The following is an 18,125-nucleotide window of genomic DNA, read 5'->3' as shown; positions in this document are numbered from 1 at the left end:
TATATATATATACTGTACACACACACAATGGACGTACTTGTAAAGGACACTTGGTACATCTATAGCACAACGATATCCTTTATCGGTCTGTTCAATCTGAAGAGAGTCACATGGCTCGTCCGTACAAAGTGAATTTTCTGCAGAATAAAAAATACCACGTTAGACAAAAATTATAACTAATTAATAATAATTTGATTCGTGAGATTAACACACGTATACTCAAAGGGTCCCATTTTAACTTAACAATAAGCTCGCATATCTATACAAACAAAACCACAGCAGTACTGTATATGTGCACCTGAATAAGAAAATTCCTCTTCTTCGTCATTTTGATACGTTTGCTCTTTGACTGCATTTTTTCGGTATAATCGTCCATTTATGTTAATCAATGTCGGTCTCAACACATCCATTTTACAGCTGCCAAGTTAGTAAATGTTTGCACACTGTTGGTGTTGTAATCCTTTAAGGACAGCAAAACACTACAATTTTTTTTTTAAAAGTGAAAGTCTGATTGTCATTTTACAGTGACTCGGTTATATAAGAGTACTAATTAGTAAAGATAATCCTATTAAAACAACACTTGTGACTTTACTACAAATATATTGCTTAAACCTCATTGATACTCTATCACCACACGTTTATAGATACAAACACAACCCGGGTACATCACAAAAAACAGCTCGCACGACAACGAAAAGCAGTTCCGTTCCTAAAAAACCTCCCCTGTAAACATGCGCCTCCAATTTTGTGTTCCTAACAAAGAATTTGTCACTTTTCCCAGTCATGAATACGACGCGGACTCTTCAGGAAAAAAAAAGTGCTGAAAATAATTCATAATATTCCATGACCTAATATATACTATTGCATAGCATTGTGCCACTGTCAACCCTGCTTAATCCAGTGTTGTTACTTTGTACATTTAAGCGATTGTTACAAAATATCGCGATTCTTTTAGAACCGACGTTACAGTTTCTGAGTGGAAATCTCTTTTTTTGTTTCTTTGTTTAAAAAAAACCCTAAAAATACGGGAGAATATAATTGAGGTTTGAGCAAAATCCTTTAAACTTGGAAAGAAAAAATAATTCTTTGAGAGGAATTTACTTCAGAAACCTTTACATTTTCATATAAATGTATCGAGTACTTAAACCCAGTTGAAATTAGTTGTTTTAACCACACTGGAAGAAAGCAGGTGGATATAACTTATTTGTGTTACTCAGATTTATTTAAACTCTCAGCTGTGAACGTAAAAACAGTTTTGTTAAGCAAAGTTACTGAATGTTTCTAAAATTAAAATATGTTGAATGCACCTTCGTGCATTACATGGTGATTTTATATCAATTAAAGAAAACTAAAAATAAACCTTGATTTCTGAAATTTCACTTTTAAACTGAAATGACAAGTTGTCATTATTAAATGATATTGTAAAGTAGATAATCGCACCAAAGGTAATTAGCATACAGCATCTTAGGTCAGGAGCCAGCTCATGTGGTTAAAGGTGTTTCTTCCTTTCCGGTGTAAGTGCGCAGCCCACCAAGGGAGTTAAGAGATGCGGGGATGACGTTATGGGATCATCATAGGTCAACAGCGTCAGTTTCAGAGTTGGCCCGCATGGTGAATCGAGCGTGATCGTCAAAGCTGTTGTCGGGGATCCACATCGTGAATCGACCGCGACCGTTTTAGCCCCCTTGTTGAATTGAGATCGATTGTCAGAGCTGCGATTAGCCGCAACCCACTACCATTATAATAAATATGAGCTCGAGACCGCGGCCCATGTGCTGGAGAAAAACTTGTTTACAGTGTAGGCAAATGCATCCAAAGCCACCTTCATAATCACACATATCATTGACACTTAAAATAGTGCTAAAGTCTTTCTCAACTTAAATAGTGATAAAGTCTTTATCTGTCTCTGATGTTAAATTACTGCGGTGGGCTGACGCCCTGACGGGGTTTGTTTCCTGCCTTGCGCCCGGTGTTGGCTGGGATTGGCTCCAACAGACCCCCGTGACCCTGTAGTTAGGATATGGCGGGTTGGATAATGGATGGATGTTAAATTAAGATGAGCTTGATACAGTCCGGCATCAAGAGGAACCACTCGACTGAAATGGCTCTGCTAACGGTTGGTTGAACAGCTACGACGTTCTAGAGGTACAAACATGTCACTGGTCCTGATCCTGCTAAATCTCTCTTCTGCCTTTGACACCACCAACCACAACTTCCTTCATGCCACCCTATCTGACACTAGCATCACTGTAAATGCTCTCAGATGATTCGAGTCCTACATCTCAGGCAGGTCAGCTTTCCCTGGCGAGGACAGCTGTCAAAACCACACCAGACATGCACAGGAGTACCCCAAGGATCTGTGCTGTGTTCTCTGCTTTTCTGTATGTACACCACCATTGACTCCGTCATCCAGTCGCATGGTTTCTCTTATCAGTGCTATGCCGACGATAAACAGCTGTACCTGTTTTTCCCTCTGGAGGACACCATCAGTATCAGTTAGATTCTCTGCTTGCCTTACTGATATCTCAACATGGACGAAGGACCGCTATCTACAGCTCAACATAAAAAACAGAGCTTCTTGTGATCCTGGCCAGCCGGTCTGTTCAACTCCCCATCTTTGTATAACTTGGCTCACTGTCACTAATACCTTCCAAGTCAGTACACAACTTTGGGGCGGTGATCTGGTGAGCAGCTATCTTTTTCTGAACACACTGTTTCTCGTTCATGCAGGTTCACGCTGTACAACATCCGCAAGATCAGACCTTATCTGACAGAGCATGCAACACGACCTCTGGTCCAGGCTTTGGTCTTGTCGTGTCTGGACTACGGGAACTCTCCTCTGGCAGGAGTTCCCGCGTATCCTATCAAGCTGATGTAGACGTTCCAGAATGCAGCGACCGTTCTTGTATTTAGCCATCCGAGACAGACACGTCAGTCATCTCTTCAAGTCATTACATATTAAGTTCAATTCCCTGATGCTTGCCTACAAAGTTGTCAATGGGTCAGCACCTGAGTATATGGAGACACTGGTGGTGCTATACACCTGCTCACCCATTCAGGTCTGCCAGGGAATAGCGTCTAGTGATGCTGTCTCTTTGTGGTATCAAGTTTCAATCCAGACTATTTGTAGTTCCTAGTTTGTGGAAGGAGATGCCCATATGCACACTACTGACTCCCTCAATGTATTTAAAAAGCAATTGAAGACACATCTGTTCTGTGAATATCTGTTGAAAAAAACTTATCTCTGTAATATTTTATATTGCTTATTAATTTGTTGTTTAAGTTTAATTGCTTTGTTTAATCTATAGTTGTAAATTATTAGTTATTACATCTCTTTACCTATGGCAATCGGCTTTAGTTACATGTCCTATTACACTTGCTGAACAGGCCCTAGCCTAATTTTACTCGATTATGATTACCTCTTTTGTAAGTTGCTTTGGTTAAAACTGTCTGTCAAGCAAATAAATGTAAATGTAAGATTAAAGGGGCATGTAATTGTAAATAGACAGTTTTAGTTGTTACAAAATTGCGCACAATTTCAAGAAATTATCCCAAATCATTTATTCCTCCCCTAACGGACTTAGAAACCCAACGATTGGCGCTAATCTGGCAACTGTTGCTAGCTGTACAATTTGTCAAGCCTGGTTGCAGTAAGAACCATTTCCCGCAAGAGGACGCGCAAATTTCACGATACCGCAAAGGTTTTTTTCTTCCTTGCCGTAAAGTGCCGTAAAGCGGCGAGTTGCTTACGGCTTTGACTACAAACAATCACTTTAGGTTTATACACCTTTGTTTTTAAAAGTTAAATTAAGTTTGATGGTGACAGACATCCTGTTCTTGGATCTATCTACTCAAGCATTAAGAAGGTCGGTCATTGTTGGGATTACTTTATAGTCCAACTCTTGATAAGGAGGCATGTTGATATGTGTGTTTGCTTGCCACGAGATCGAGAGAAGGTGAAGAGTTCGATTGTTTTGTATCAGAATTGATGCTTTATCTGGAGGTGACGATCATGGTTGTTGACCAAGAAAACGAGGCATTATATAAATTATTTCTAAAACGTTGTTCGATGTTCAAAGCGGTGTATGATGTCCGTCCGCCTGCCGCCTCAGACTTTCATCCCATACTGCCAGCAGCAGAAGCGCATACAAGTTATTTGCATACTTAGGTGCTCACGAGAATCGGCAACTTTTTAAACTATTTCTTGATTACCAGCAGTTAAAAATATGGGAACGTAAGGGAATGTCGGAGGCTTCGTCCTCCATTATCTGAAATCACACCCATTAAAAACAAATGTAGTGCGTCTGAAGTGACCTTGAAAACAGTTTTGGGTACAAATAAGCTGCGTGCGTGTGTGTTTATTTGTCTGATGATGTCAGTGCATGTAGGAATTTGAAATCAGCCACCATTTATTTATTTATGTATTTTGTGGACGTCAGTTGCACAACATATACATCTTATTCTTATCTTTATTATATACGCTTTCTTCAGACTGTTTTTAAGTTGTTATATTGCTTAGGTGTACAACCTCACACCTCCAAGTGACAGCGTTAAGGGTCTGGCCCAGTGACCGATTATATTCAATTTGCATGTTCTTCTCGTTTTAAAGCATATACATCAGTTTTCTTCCTTCACCCATAAAACGGACATGTTTTTATGTAAGCTGGTATGGATAACAATGTGTTTGGCCCCTTGTCCACAGTGTGCAACTGCTTTGTGTCATGCTCTTCCATTACTCTGATTTGGATTTAGTACATTTGAAAATGAATGGGTGGACTGTTAATCACAGTATCTTCCATTGTTTGCTATGCCTGACATGCAGATTTCACACTATCTTCTGAAAAGTTTTTCTAGTACAGGGTCATAGGTACCTTGTGTCCATCATGGCAGTTACAACCCAATATAGCAAATGGTACTATATGGGATTTAGTCCCATCCTATGGCCACTAATGGACATGCCAAGGTAAGCCAATTTTGTATCTCAAACTGGTTAACACTGGGGAAAAAAAATGCAAGCTCCGTACCAAGGACACCTTGGCCATTAAATTAACTGGTGTCCACCTGAATTTAGGCACTGGTCTGCCAATTATTCAAGTTTGCTTAAGACATTAATAGGTATGTACTATGCATATCAGCAGATAGGCTGACTCATATGACTATTGAAATACCAGTTGTTCTGTGGGTCTGACTTATATGATTTAATAAAGAGGTGTGAATTCTACTCAATATTGACATGAAGACCACTGCACTTTGAACAGATGTTCTAATGATCATTAGTGGATTGTAAGTAGGGAAAATTCTAATTGCACATTTAGGTCCAATATGAGTTGGTCATGGATTTTTGAATTACATTGTCATTTTAATGTTAAAATACTTTATATCTTTAGTTAAAGTGTAAATGAATTATTAAAGAATAGTACTAAAATAGTGAGATGTTCACCTTAACAAGCAGAGAAACGTAAATGAAGTGGAAAAGTGAAAGCAGGGAATGGTAATGTCCATTAAGTGTGATCATAGCTTATATCTTTCTAAGTTTCTTAACTAAATTTAACCAAGTCCTGTTGAATATTTGTGTCTACAGAATGAGAACTGGTTCAGTCCGGTAAGGTATTAGGATGAACTAATCTTTGATAAGGAAAAGGACATAAGCAAACAACATAATCATTAAAGAGCAGTTCTCGAAAACTGGTTGAGCATTCCTTTATCTTTTCCCCTTTGCGCAAATTTCAATCTAATACATTTCAAAATAGTCCTTCACATTTTTAACATGAAATTGATAAATGTAGTGTCAGAAATAAATTTAATGTTTTTCATACTGTATAATAATTTCTGATCTTATTTGTATATACTAGAGAATTGTTTGACATACACGTAAATTCTGAGTGAAAATGTCAAATGTTTTGAAAATTGTATATGGTTAGTTTCAACAAAAATATGAGGCATGATTACTGATGATACTCTGTCAGTCTTTCCTTTTAAATAAATAATTGGTTGTTAGTATGGATAGCTTGTGTACATCAGTTCACTCTGCACTATTGCAGTGAAGAGTTGTTTGACATGTCTTGTTTAAAATGCAACTTTCAAAACAGTTTACACTGAGCTGAAACTACTCCCTTGGTGTCCTATGTTAATAAAAAATATTTATGTATCTTAACCTGTAATTGCTCCTCTGGGAGAAGTTATTATACTACTGTTATTTATACTGTATGTGAATGTAATATGTAAATACTGTACATATATTTATTGTAAATATGGCTGACAGCTTTGTCCACTTGTTTCTGTATACATATTTTTTTATAACAGTTTAAGTGACTTGGAAGATTTCACACAGTGATTCAGAGATGGGAAATGAACTGTGTTTTAATGCCAATTGTCTTAGCTATGTCACCACACTACCTGCCTAAACATGGCAGTTAAAACACTTTTTGTTCACATCAATTAGTTCTGTTTGTTATGTATATAATATATGACTTTTACATCATCTTTGTATAGTATTTTCTACCATCTATCATTTAGTATAACTTGTGTGTTCCTTTATGGGAGCTGGAGCCTATCCTGTTAGCACTGGGAATAAGGCTGCAAAAAACAATGAAAGAGATGCTGTAAATTAGAAAGCATACTCTCACACCCACACCCATATTCACTCACTCTGCGTGCCAATTTGGAGCTGACATATCATCTGAACATGCATGGCTTTGGGGTGAAAGCAGTATATGAAAATAAAAAAAAACTTAAATAGTCTCATTCCTCCCCAGATATTCAGCATGAGGCGGGGTGTTTCAATTTGATCATCAGAACTTAACCCATGATTATGAAAGTAGATGTAAAATGTTTTGCATTAACTGATTAACCAGAGTGAAAATATATCATCCTCCTCCTCCTCCTCAAACCTACATAATCTGTAACAAGTTCATAGAAGCCCAGCATCTGTCCTGTCAGCATTGAACGCAAGGTAGCAGCAGCCTTTGCTGGTTAGGAAGCTAGTGTCCATCACAAGGCCATACGCATTCACATTCAAACATAGCAGATTTAGTGTCTCCAGTTAACCTGTCCTAAATGTTTCTGGGGATGGGAGAGGATAACCCACTGAGACAAAGGGAGAAAATCCAAATTTTACATGGGCATCAACTGGGGGTCAGAACACTGCATCCATGAAACAGCAGCACTACTGTGCCATTCTTTAAAGTATTATGTGTAGCACAGTTGTGGTATAAAATATCCATCCATCCATTATCCAGCCCACTATATCCTAACTACAGGGTCACAGGGGTCTGCTGGAGCCAATCCCAGCCAACACAGGGCGCAAGGCAGGAAACAAACCCCAGGCAGGGCGCCAGCCCACTGCAGGGTGCACACACACACACCAAGCACACACTAGAACAATTTAGGATTGCCAGTGTGCCTAACATACATGTCTTTGGACTGTGGGAGGAAACTGGCATACCCAAGAGGAAACCCACGCAGACACGGGGAGAACCCGGGAAGCGAACCCGGGTCTCCTAACTGCGAGGCAACAGCACTACCACTGTGCCACTCGGTATAAAATATGCAAAGTAAAATATACAGTTAGGTCCATAAATATTTGGACAGAGAGACAACTTTTTTCTAATTTTGGTTCTGTACATTACCACAATGAATTTTAAATGAAACAACTCAGATGCAGTTGAAGTGCAGACTTTCAGCTTTAATTCAGAGGTTGAACAAAAAGATTGCATAAAAATGTGAGGCAACTAAAGCATTTTTTTAACACAATCCCTTTATTTCAGTGTCTCAAAAGTAATTGGACAAATTAAATAACTGGAAATAATTTAATGTTCATTTCTAATACTTGGTTGAAAATCCTTTGCTGGCAATGACAGCCTGAAGTCTTGAACTCATGGACATCACCAGATGCTGGGTTTACTCCTTTTTAATGCTCTGCCAGGCCTTTACTGCAGCGGCTTTCAGTTGCTGTTTGTTTGTGGGCCTTTCTGTCCAAAGTTTAGTCTTCAACAAGTGAAATGCATGCTCAATTGGGTTAAGATCAGGTGACTGACTTGGTTATTCAAGAATTTTCCACTTCTTTGCTTTAATAAACTCCTGGGTTGCTTTGGCTGTATGTTTTGGGTGATTGTCAATCTGTATAATGAAACGCTGCCCAATCAATTTGACTGCATTTAGGTGGATTTGAGCAGACAGTATGTCTCTGAACACCTCAGAATTCATTCGGCTGCTTCTGTCCTGTGTCACATCATCAATAAACACTAGTGTCCCAGTGCTACTGGCAGCCATGCACGCCCAAGCCATCACACTGCCTCCACCGTGTTTTACAGATGATGTGGTATGCTTTGGATAATGAGCTGTTCCACGCCTTCTCCATACTTTTTTCTTGCCATCATTCTGGTAGAGGTTGATCTTGGTTTCATCTGTTCAAAGAATGTTTTTCCAGAACTGTGCTGGCTTTTTAGATGTTCTTTAGCAAAGTCCAATCTAGCCTTTCTATTCTTGAGGCTTATGAGTGGCTTGCACCTTGCAGTGCACCCTCTGTATTTAATTTCATGCAGTCTTCTCTTTATGGTGGACTTGGATAATGATACGCCTACCCCCTGGAGAGTGTTGTTCACTTGGTTGGCTGTTGTGAAGGGGTTTCTCTTCACCATGGAAATGATTCTCCGATCATCCACCACTGTTGTCTTCCGTGTAGTCAGGTCTTTTTGCGTTGCTAAGTTCACCAGTGCTTGCTTTCTTTCTCAGGATGTACCAAACTGTAGATTTTGCCACTCGTAATATTGTAGCAATTTCTCGGATGGGTTTTTTCTGTTTTCGCAGCTTAAGGATGGCTTCTTTCACCTGCATGGAGAGCTCCTTTGACTGCATGTTGTCTGTTCACAGCAAAATCTTCCACATGCAAGCACCACACCTCAAATCAACTCCAGGCCTTTTATCTGCTTAATTGATAAGACATAACAACGGACTTGAACAGACCTGCCCATGAAATAGCCTTTGAGTCAATTGTCCAATTACTTTTGAGCCCCTGAAATGCAGGGATTGTGTTAAAAAAATGCTTTAGTTGCCTCACATTTTTATGCAATCTTTTTGTTCAATCCACTGAATTAAAGCTGAAAGTCTGCACTTCAATTGCATCTGAGTTGTTTCATGTAAAATTCATTGTGGCAATGTACAGAAGCAAAATTAGAAAAAAGTTGTCTCTGTCCAAGTGTTTATGGACCTAACTGTATTTCATGAATTTATGAACAAAGAGAAATTGGCCAAACAAAAATGAGCGTTGGAGCAAATGTTAATGGGTTTTAATTTATGTTAAATGTTTAAAAGTTATAGGTACCCCTCTTTTAAATTTACTAGTCTATTATCATTAAGTGCTGTATTATACTGTATGGTGAAGCAGCGGTAGAGTGCTTTATTCCAGTTTTACAAGAATTGGTTAACTGTTGGATGTCATTTTTCTGGGGTAATGTGAGAAACAAAAAGCATAGACTTCAGCTGTGATCAGCAGAAAATGGACAATATATTTAATTTCAGTAGCCAATAATAATATTCTTACTGAGAGGTCTGCTCTAATACAATATTATACTTTCTGTTGAAGAGTATGGCAGCTTCATCATCTTCCTCTTCAGCTGGTGGTGTTAGTGGAAGCTCAGTTACAGGATCAGGTTTCAGCGCATCTGAACTTCTTCCTCCTCGAAAGGTTCTACTTACATATCCTAAAGGAGCTGGGGATATGATGGAAGGTTAGCATTTTGGATTATTTAAGATAATTGCAATTGCCAATCAGAATTTTTCTACGTTTACTTTTTAATAGTAATTGCTGTCTAATGGTGGAATAAGTGACTTTGATCCTGAAGTTTCACAGTATATATTATTTTCATTTTTTAAGACCACTTTATTGAATTGCATACTACTTACTGCTATTTTCAGATCACTTGATTAGAATTAAAATAATTTAACTCTAAGTTCAGTCTGTAGATTTACTCTTCAGTTTTTTTCGAAGCAACATTAAAAGTTATGAGTCTGCTGTATCAATCAGATACAGGTTTGAAGGACATTGAATGGCCTGCCTCTTTGTTAGATATGATACACTTCAAAATCAGATTGAAATTAATTGAGGCCAGTGACATTTCCAGATTGGGTATTAATAGTAAAACACAAATGACATAATATAGATCCAAGCATCTAGATCAATTAGATATAGTAGATATAGTAGTAACGATCCACATTGTTTGGCAGTGTAAATAATGTACCAATTAAATCCCCCACCATCTCCCATCATTCTGTGCATGCCTCAGGAGAGTCCCTGATTTATATGCCGTCTTCCACAGACATGGCAATCATGCTTCGGGACAATCTTTGACGTGTCATCCCATTGGGGGGAGTTTCAGAAGAGTTTAGAAACCTTACAATATATATAATACACACACACACACTCTCTAGCAGAAAGCCGGCATTTTTTTTTATTAATGTACATTTTCAAGTCATTGAAATCTTGCCCTTGTCTTGTTTGGTCAAAAATTTGGACTAGCTTAATTTTGCAACTATCGTTATGCCAAAAGTGTTAAATGTTTAGTAATTTACATACAAAGCTGTCATGCACAGGTGTATGTGGGTTATTTTTGCTTTCTGTATATCCATTAAAACTTTGCACCATGCTAAGATGTTTTATAGAGGAATAATGGAGCAATGATGATTTCAGTATTTCTATTAAATATTCAGACTAATGAGTACAATGAAATCAACATGGCAAGTACCACAAAAGATCAAATTAACACTGACAGATTTGAAGAGGAGTCTACAAGTATACCTGACAATTATTGAGCAGTCTTTCAGATTCTGGCTATTTTATGCATGTTTTCAGTCTAAAGACATTATGTAAATTATACTTTCTATTGTGGTCTTAACTTGAAAATCGAAAAGTATGCATTGAAAACACACACTTTCTGGATTTGTTTAGAAAAGTTGTCGATTTTTATTTGGCTTACTTTAAAATTATATATCTACTGCTAATATAAACCATCAAAGAGTGAAATCCAGCAAAAATTACAATGAAAGGTAGTTGAGAAAACCAGATGCAATAAAAAGGTATAATAATCACTGACATTCTCAGGCAAGGGTTACCAACCTCCAGTCTGATTACCATTAGTAAAAGTAATTCTTCTAGTTTTATAATTTAATATACCTTAATGTGGTAGTGCTACAGACAAGCATGGCAAAAGTATGAGGAGAGTTGTTTTCACTAATATATTTTTAAAGCTGTTTTTTTTTCCAGGACTAAATAATTAGGATCTTATACCTGAAGAGTTTGAATATATTAGCTGATAAGTTTTCCCTGCGTTTAACACAAAGTGCTAAATTGTCTTGTTTTCAGTATTTATTAGAAATATTTGAATGTGCTGTTTTTAAGAAAAAGCACTAGTTTTGTGTGAAACTCCATATACTTTGTTATATATGAAGGAGAAAGAATCGTATTTTAACCTAGTAATACTCTGTAACCAGTAATCTGTTCTTTAAACACATTTTATCCTTGTCACTCACAATAAGCCCCATATTTTAGTTACAGATAATAAAGTAATTGTGTAATTGTCTTTAGCTTTTGATCATTTACATCTAAATCAGTAAAATAAGTTTATCACAAATTTTTGGTAATGTGAAATGGTTGGAGAGATAATACAGGCTCATAATCTTGGGCATTTTTTGTTGTGGCATGTCCCATCTTTCCTGTTTTGTTTTCTGTTATAGTGTCTGTCATTCACAATTATTATAAAAATATTATACATCAGTGGGAACATGTATTAAAAGCTGTCTTACATATTGTACATTTTCATACCATGTGTCCTGGTTTCATGTGACACATGCAATACCAGTACACTCTCTGGATGTTCTTATTTAGTGTTCTGCTGTTCTTGAAAAATTTATGTAGAAGTCATTAAGTATGGGTAGCAGCATTTGCCACAGAAAATCTGCCTGTGGTGATGCCTGCCCTTATTTACACCTACATAATGGAACAAATCTTGCTTAATGTTAAAACCGGTTCCAGCATCTCTTTGCCGAAGAGACAGTAATGATTTCATTTCAGCAAACCCTAAGGAACAGAAAGTGTGGGTGAAGAACATTAAAGACAGTTTGTTGTACTTTTCCTGTCAGTTTATTTTAACAGGATGTGCACTACATCTTTAAGGTTTGAAACTCTGTTCATATTTTTCCCCTAAAGATTGTTTATTTGTGTGTGCTGTATTTGAATTTTTTGCATTACAAAAATCACAAAAATAGTGCTGACATTGATATCTCTTTTAGTACAAATCCTAGTATTAATAATCTATCTATCTATCCATCCATCCATCCTTAGTAAAGCTCATCATTTACAGCATACCGGATGTTAGATGGAGCCCAGAAATCAATGTGTTAACATTACAGTTTTCTCCAGTATACATTTGCATCAGTATAAAATTTATCAAAAATAGTTCAATTACTTTCATCAAGCTCAGATGAGTACTGATAAAATTACTGGAAACTCAAAAAATGTTTTAATTTGTTATTCAGTGAGGATTTCAAAGGTTTTCATACTTTCTGTCGCATTAAACCATATTGTAGACTTATGAGCTTTCATGCAAAATCATACCATGAACCAGGCTAGTGCTAATCATTTGTGTTATCTATGGCAAACTGTTTTTGTAAATCTAAATTTTAATCCCTTCTCTATTCTGAACTGTTTCCATGTGGAATACACCTTGATAATTTGTCAGTATCTATAATTATCCTTGTTAAATGGTATAAATAACAAGATCCACAGCACTGGCAATGAAAAGTGAATTGCTCTAGTTAAAACTTCTTCCATTTTTCTTATCATAAAATATGAAATGACTGTTTTTTAATTAAATATTTTTGAATCAGAGTAGTAGTTTTAAATACTATGTTCATTTTACCTTGGCATTTCTCTAAAGTATATCTGTAGGGCTAGGTATCAGCACTAATGTCCCAATTCAATTCTGATTTTATCTTGATTGAATTAGAGCACTGATATATATGAAGTGGTGATATTTTTAGATGCATAGAGAACATTAATATAATGTAACAAATTTCAGTAATACTTTATTTGAAGGGTGTCAACATAGTGGCTTGATAACATGTACAATAACATGGAATTACATTTAAGAAGAAATACTTTATTAGTAAAGAACAGTTAATATCAGTATTGGGAAGATAGATAATATCATTGCTCTTTATATTAAAAAAAAACTTTTTCACAGCACTGCACTCATTCAAAATTCACCAAAATGTAACTAACGTATGTATCGCCACATTAGGGTCCACACATAATACAATGAGTGCATTTACTTTATAAAACATCTATTCATTTATATCATCTTGCGAATAATAATAAAATGAAATATTGCTTCTTAAATAGTACATGTTATTCAATGACCTATTTGTGTGTTATGAATCTCCATGTAGACACTCTTCAACTAAACCGTTAGCCAAATTTATTTCCATTTTGGACATTTAAAATAATCTTGAATTAGTCAAAATTAAAGATACAGAGGGAAGACTCATGACTTTCTATAATTCCACATGTTACACATATCTTCAGTTGTTCACTTGTAGTAGTCACATTAATCAGTCTCGACAAAAAGCAAACATTTTAAAATGAGGATCTGGAGCTTATGCCTGTTGATAGCACCACTAGAACCAGCCATTGTGAATTTTAATGCCACTATTATGGAGCTACTTCAAGTTGGCTGCTTTGTGCACATGCTCACTTTGGTATCACAGGCTGCTCTGAAAATTCCAACAATTGCCCGCTTGCTTCGCCAGGTAAGGTGTGTTGCAAAGTTTTTCCACCATATCAGTACAGCTAGCCACGTGCGTAAAGAGAAGCAACTTTTATTGGACTTGCCAACACACAAACTTGTGATTGATGCAGCTCTTTATATAGGCAGTGAGGTTGCTCCCGGTGTGACTGGCATACAGCGCGCTTGTCTGCAACACTTTCGCCATAGGTGCTCAGTTGTTTTTAATGTGTGATTGTCACAAAGGAATCTGCTGCCCTGAATGTTCAGCTGTCACAAGTTAGGGATACTCTTGCCACTGGCCTGAGACACATGGCAATGCTTTGCTTAAGATATTCACAAAGCATAGGTAAAATAAATTAATTCATTTGCTTTCTTTTTGGTATAGCATACAGCAGTTCGAAAGCCCTCATTTTCAACAACAATGTATGGTCTCTTATCTTTTCAGATAAAAGCTGCTATAGATTCTGTTATTTTCTGGGCACGAGGTGAATTAAACAGAGGCTTGGAGCTACCCGCCATCTGCAGTGTAGGTTGTTTAGGCTGTACCTGTTTGGATGTCGACTGAGATTACAATTATGGGTGATGTTAGGATAAACGATTTCTCAAATTTGTTGTGGTACAACAATAAATAACATCTGAGTTGTACAGCTTACATATGGCTTTGCTTTTATCCAGTCGTCCTTTACCAACACACCATTTGAACCTATAGTAAGTCCACACATCTCATTTAAGTGTCAAAGATGCTGATCTCGATTAAAGAAGGCACACCTTTTTATGCAATGGTAGTAAAGTGCTTTTTGAATAGAAAATCTTAACTGGTGCATTAGCAACATCTACTGGTTCAGACACCAAAAATGAAGATAAGCAAAAATCTATATATAGTAATTGAGTGAGACGGAGATTTACAAGATTGATCTTGAGACTTTAAGGACTGATATCAAATCATTTAAACAAAAAGTAACGATTAATCAGAAAATTGATATTTTACTCAGGCCTATATACCTTTATACACATTATGAAATATTTATTTTTCTTTGCTGATTTAAACTTATTTCATTCCCTTCCTTCCTTATTGTTGTAAAAACCAAGCTTTATAGTCTAAGTATCACTATTAAAACCAGTGTCCGAATCCTTGTGATTAAATTGATCTTTTTCTGTTTTCAGATGGCTCGGACAGGTTCTTATGTGAGTCTGTATTCAGTTTCCAGGTTGCGTCAACCCTAAAACAAGTTAAACACGGTAAGTATGTTTACTACTGAATCCTAAATTAAGATTTAAGTTTACCCTGGAAATGTTTATTTCAAATTAGTAGTCATTTTTTGTAACTGTTTAATATTATGCATACTTCTATATGAATTGAAAATGTAACCTGACTGGGAGGAAACTGTCATCGCATGTTGATATGTTTTTCTGAAATATGTTTTAACTCAAATTGTACTTACCACGGAATCTCAGAAATATCTGGTAAGCAAAAAGAATTAACAGACCTATTTAGTTTTTATCTATTACTATATGATTTGGAACAAAAACATGCTTCAAGTTTATCATTCTAATGCTGACTTCATTTTGCATAGTATGCATTAGTTTCAAAAGTATTTTTTAACTCACATAGTTTCTTATTATATTCAAACAAATACATCAAATAAATTCTAAAATACAAGTATATCCATTTATTATTTGGTAATATGTTCTTTATTATGTATAGTGGTGCTAAGTTCATCCCTGACAAAGAGACTGGTTGTAAGGTTTTCACTAGAAATGATATCAAAATCAGAAAACAATCTTAGAGCCAATAACGGAATGTGTTTTTTTGTAAAGGAACTCCTTGACTTACTGCATTTGCACTCTATCTGTATTCTGGATTATTCTAAAAATTAAGCAAAAATGTCATTTTTCACTTTTATAACTGGTTGGCATATAGAAAGGGCCAGTTAAAGGTTTTGTACACCAAACTGTATAGGGAATTCATGATAACACATCAGTTGTTCCTATAGCTTTTGCAGCTTGTCACACAAAATTGCACATACTTACCAATGATTAGTGCTACATGACAGAAGTAAGATAATGACTTGCAGAAAATAAAACTATTGGGCTTGCTCAACACTGACTTCACACGAACAGCATGACATTAGAAAAACCATACAATAAATCCATGCACACAACATAATCTTTAACACACTAGACAGTTGGGAAGGGAAGGAAATCCTCATCATTTAATCTGCCCTGCAGTTAAATTAGAACTACACCTAAGGAACAGACATCCTTAAAAACACTAAACACGATATTACTGTAATTCTAACTAGCCATGCCAGAAAACCAATTATAAAAGAGTTCACTTTAGCTTTCCCACTAAGCAATAAAGTTGTAGGTTTCTGTTCATTGACTTGAACCTCCTGAGTAGTTTTCCCTTCTATTTGCTGTGAAGTGTGTTCGATAAATCCTTTTTGAAGGTTAGCTGAATCAGCTAGGTTTACAATTTCTTCATCATGTTGCATTTTTAGTAGAGAATGAGAGTTCTTTCTCATGGCAACTGAGATCTCAAATATTGGTGCGTGTGTAAATGTAGTGAGCCCAGTGGACATCATCTTGAAAGTACTACAGCAGCTTTGAACAAGCTTTTACAAGGCATTTTTTTGGCATTAGAGCCCATTAGTCAAATTTGCAGAAACTGATAAGCAATAGAAAACTGAGCCTCTGCGATATCTGTCTTTTGTCAAATCGAGTAGCAGTTTTCTTTTCCAACATTCAGAAATATTTGACTGACCATAGTGGTAGTGGTAGCAATTTCTATGCCTTTGCTGTTGGTTCACAGTTCTTCAAATTTTGCATCAGACTGCAAACTACTAAAACATTCAGAAGTGGTCTGAGTAAGCTTAATAGCAATGTTTAGACCATTTTGTTCTACTTTCAGCAGTGTTTTTGGAGGGCAGGTTGAATGGTTTGGAAAAAGCATTTGAGCAGCCCTGACAGTTTATGACTGATACTGATAATACATTTTAAGTTTTCTTCTTTGACTACTTTGAGTAATCCAGCAGCTTACATTTTTATGTCAGCATTCTGTTTCAGCTGCATACTCTCAGTATGCATGTCAAATGGTATCAGTGTCATCAATGCAGTGTAAAGGTGGCCATTCCACCTTTGATCCATTGACAGTTTCAAAGCTTCTCCAATATACTGTGTGCTTTCTCAGAAACCTATGCAATGTATTGCTTATTTAAATAATTCTTCTGTGGTGCTCTCTGGCAAGGTGACATGTGCAACCATAAGATGTAATTGAATATAAGGTACTTCTCAGTTTAATTTGTCTTCATGTACACGTTCCCTTCTCTTCTAGACATAGCACTAGCTTTGTCATAATACTGACTTCCCATTTTGTTTCTGCTGAGCCCAACATGTGAAAGGTCATTAAAAACTAGGCTGGTGATTGAAAGGGCGTCATATTGTTTAGTGCTTAATATTGAAAACGGCTTTTCTTGTATTGTGTAGCTTTGGTTTAGATACTAAAAGATTAAGAAAGTGTTTTTGCAGCTGTTGGACCCTTAGTTTCATTCACCTTAGCCCTAAACCATTACTGGCCAACCGCTATGACAATTTAATCTATAAAAAAGTTACTCATTAGTTCTGTAACTTAGTTTTGAGTCGTGTTATTCAAATAAAGAGAGAAATCTCACTGCCTCCTCCATGAACAATAAATTCAATAGTGTTTATTACTAATGGCCTGTAAAACAGTTTTTTAATATGTTGATCTACATCAACTAGTGTTGAAAGTTCCCTGTTGGTGGAATGTCACGTCAGTTGTTCTTGTAAATAACACAATTGCTGCTGTTTACTGTTAATGTGCCTACTTTATCCTTTAGTGTTCTCTTTAACATGCATCTAATCACTATACTCTGTCCTCATGAAGATAAAATTATTCCCTCAATTTCCTACATGAAAAACTATATGTGTCTAGTTTGAGTACTAACAAAAATCAATCTCTGCCATTATACCAACTGGTTTACAATTCTGGACAGCAGTCATTATTAAACTACTGTTTAAGACAAACCTGCACAGCTTCCTCATTGCCTGGGTCATCAGGGTAATTATAGGACATTTTGCTTGAGCTCTACCTGCAGCTGTGATGAACTGGGTTGGAAGTCTTGGTTGTTTGGGTCCTCAGAGAATTAGATTTTAGGCTGGTTTGATCCTGTGTGTTAATTTTTGCATGTATCAATTTTCTAATGTCCACGTTAATAATGCTAGAACACTCAACATCACATGTAGATAACATGATGTTGTGATATTTTGCATTTCAATGAATGCTCAACTCAGGTGGGTCCACACAGCTAGATATTCTACAAGCAG

The 18,125-nt window shown here is 36.4% G+C and overlaps 2 protein-coding genes across 2 annotated transcripts in view; one reads left to right on the top strand and one right to left on the bottom strand.

Annotated features, from left to right (window-relative positions):
- Window positions 1-681, bottom strand: part of ascc1 (activating signal cointegrator 1 complex subunit 1) — a 24,828-nt gene extending 24,147 nt beyond the window's left edge. The window contains exons 1-2 of the mRNA XM_039772690.1: window positions 299-681; window positions 38-137 (exon numbers count right to left, since the gene is read on the bottom strand). Coding sequence (XP_039628624.1) covers window positions 38-137; window positions 299-410 — 212 coding nt within the window. The 5' untranslated portion in view covers window positions 411-681. The remainder of the gene's footprint in view (window positions 1-37; window positions 138-298) is intronic.
- A 3,020-nt stretch (window positions 682-3,701) lies between these two features.
- anapc16 (anaphase promoting complex subunit 16) overlaps window positions 3,702-18,125 on the top strand; it is a 32,880-nt gene continuing 18,456 nt past the window's right edge. The window contains exons 1-3 of the mRNA XM_039772677.1: window positions 3,702-3,866; window positions 9,584-9,728; window positions 14,946-15,020. Of these exons, the coding sequence (XP_039628611.1) occupies window positions 9,587-9,728; window positions 14,946-15,020 (217 nt within the window). The 5' untranslated portion in view covers window positions 3,702-3,866; window positions 9,584-9,586. The remainder of the gene's footprint in view (window positions 3,867-9,583; window positions 9,729-14,945; window positions 15,021-18,125) is intronic.

The sequence above is a fragment of the Polypterus senegalus genome, chromosome 1 (genome assembly GCF_016835505.1).
Source record: "Polypterus senegalus isolate Bchr_013 chromosome 1, ASM1683550v1, whole genome shotgun sequence".
In the NCBI taxonomy this organism is placed as follows: domain Eukaryota; kingdom Metazoa; phylum Chordata; class Cladistia; order Polypteriformes; family Polypteridae; genus Polypterus; species Polypterus senegalus.
This window is presented reverse-complemented; position numbering and strand designations above follow the sequence as displayed.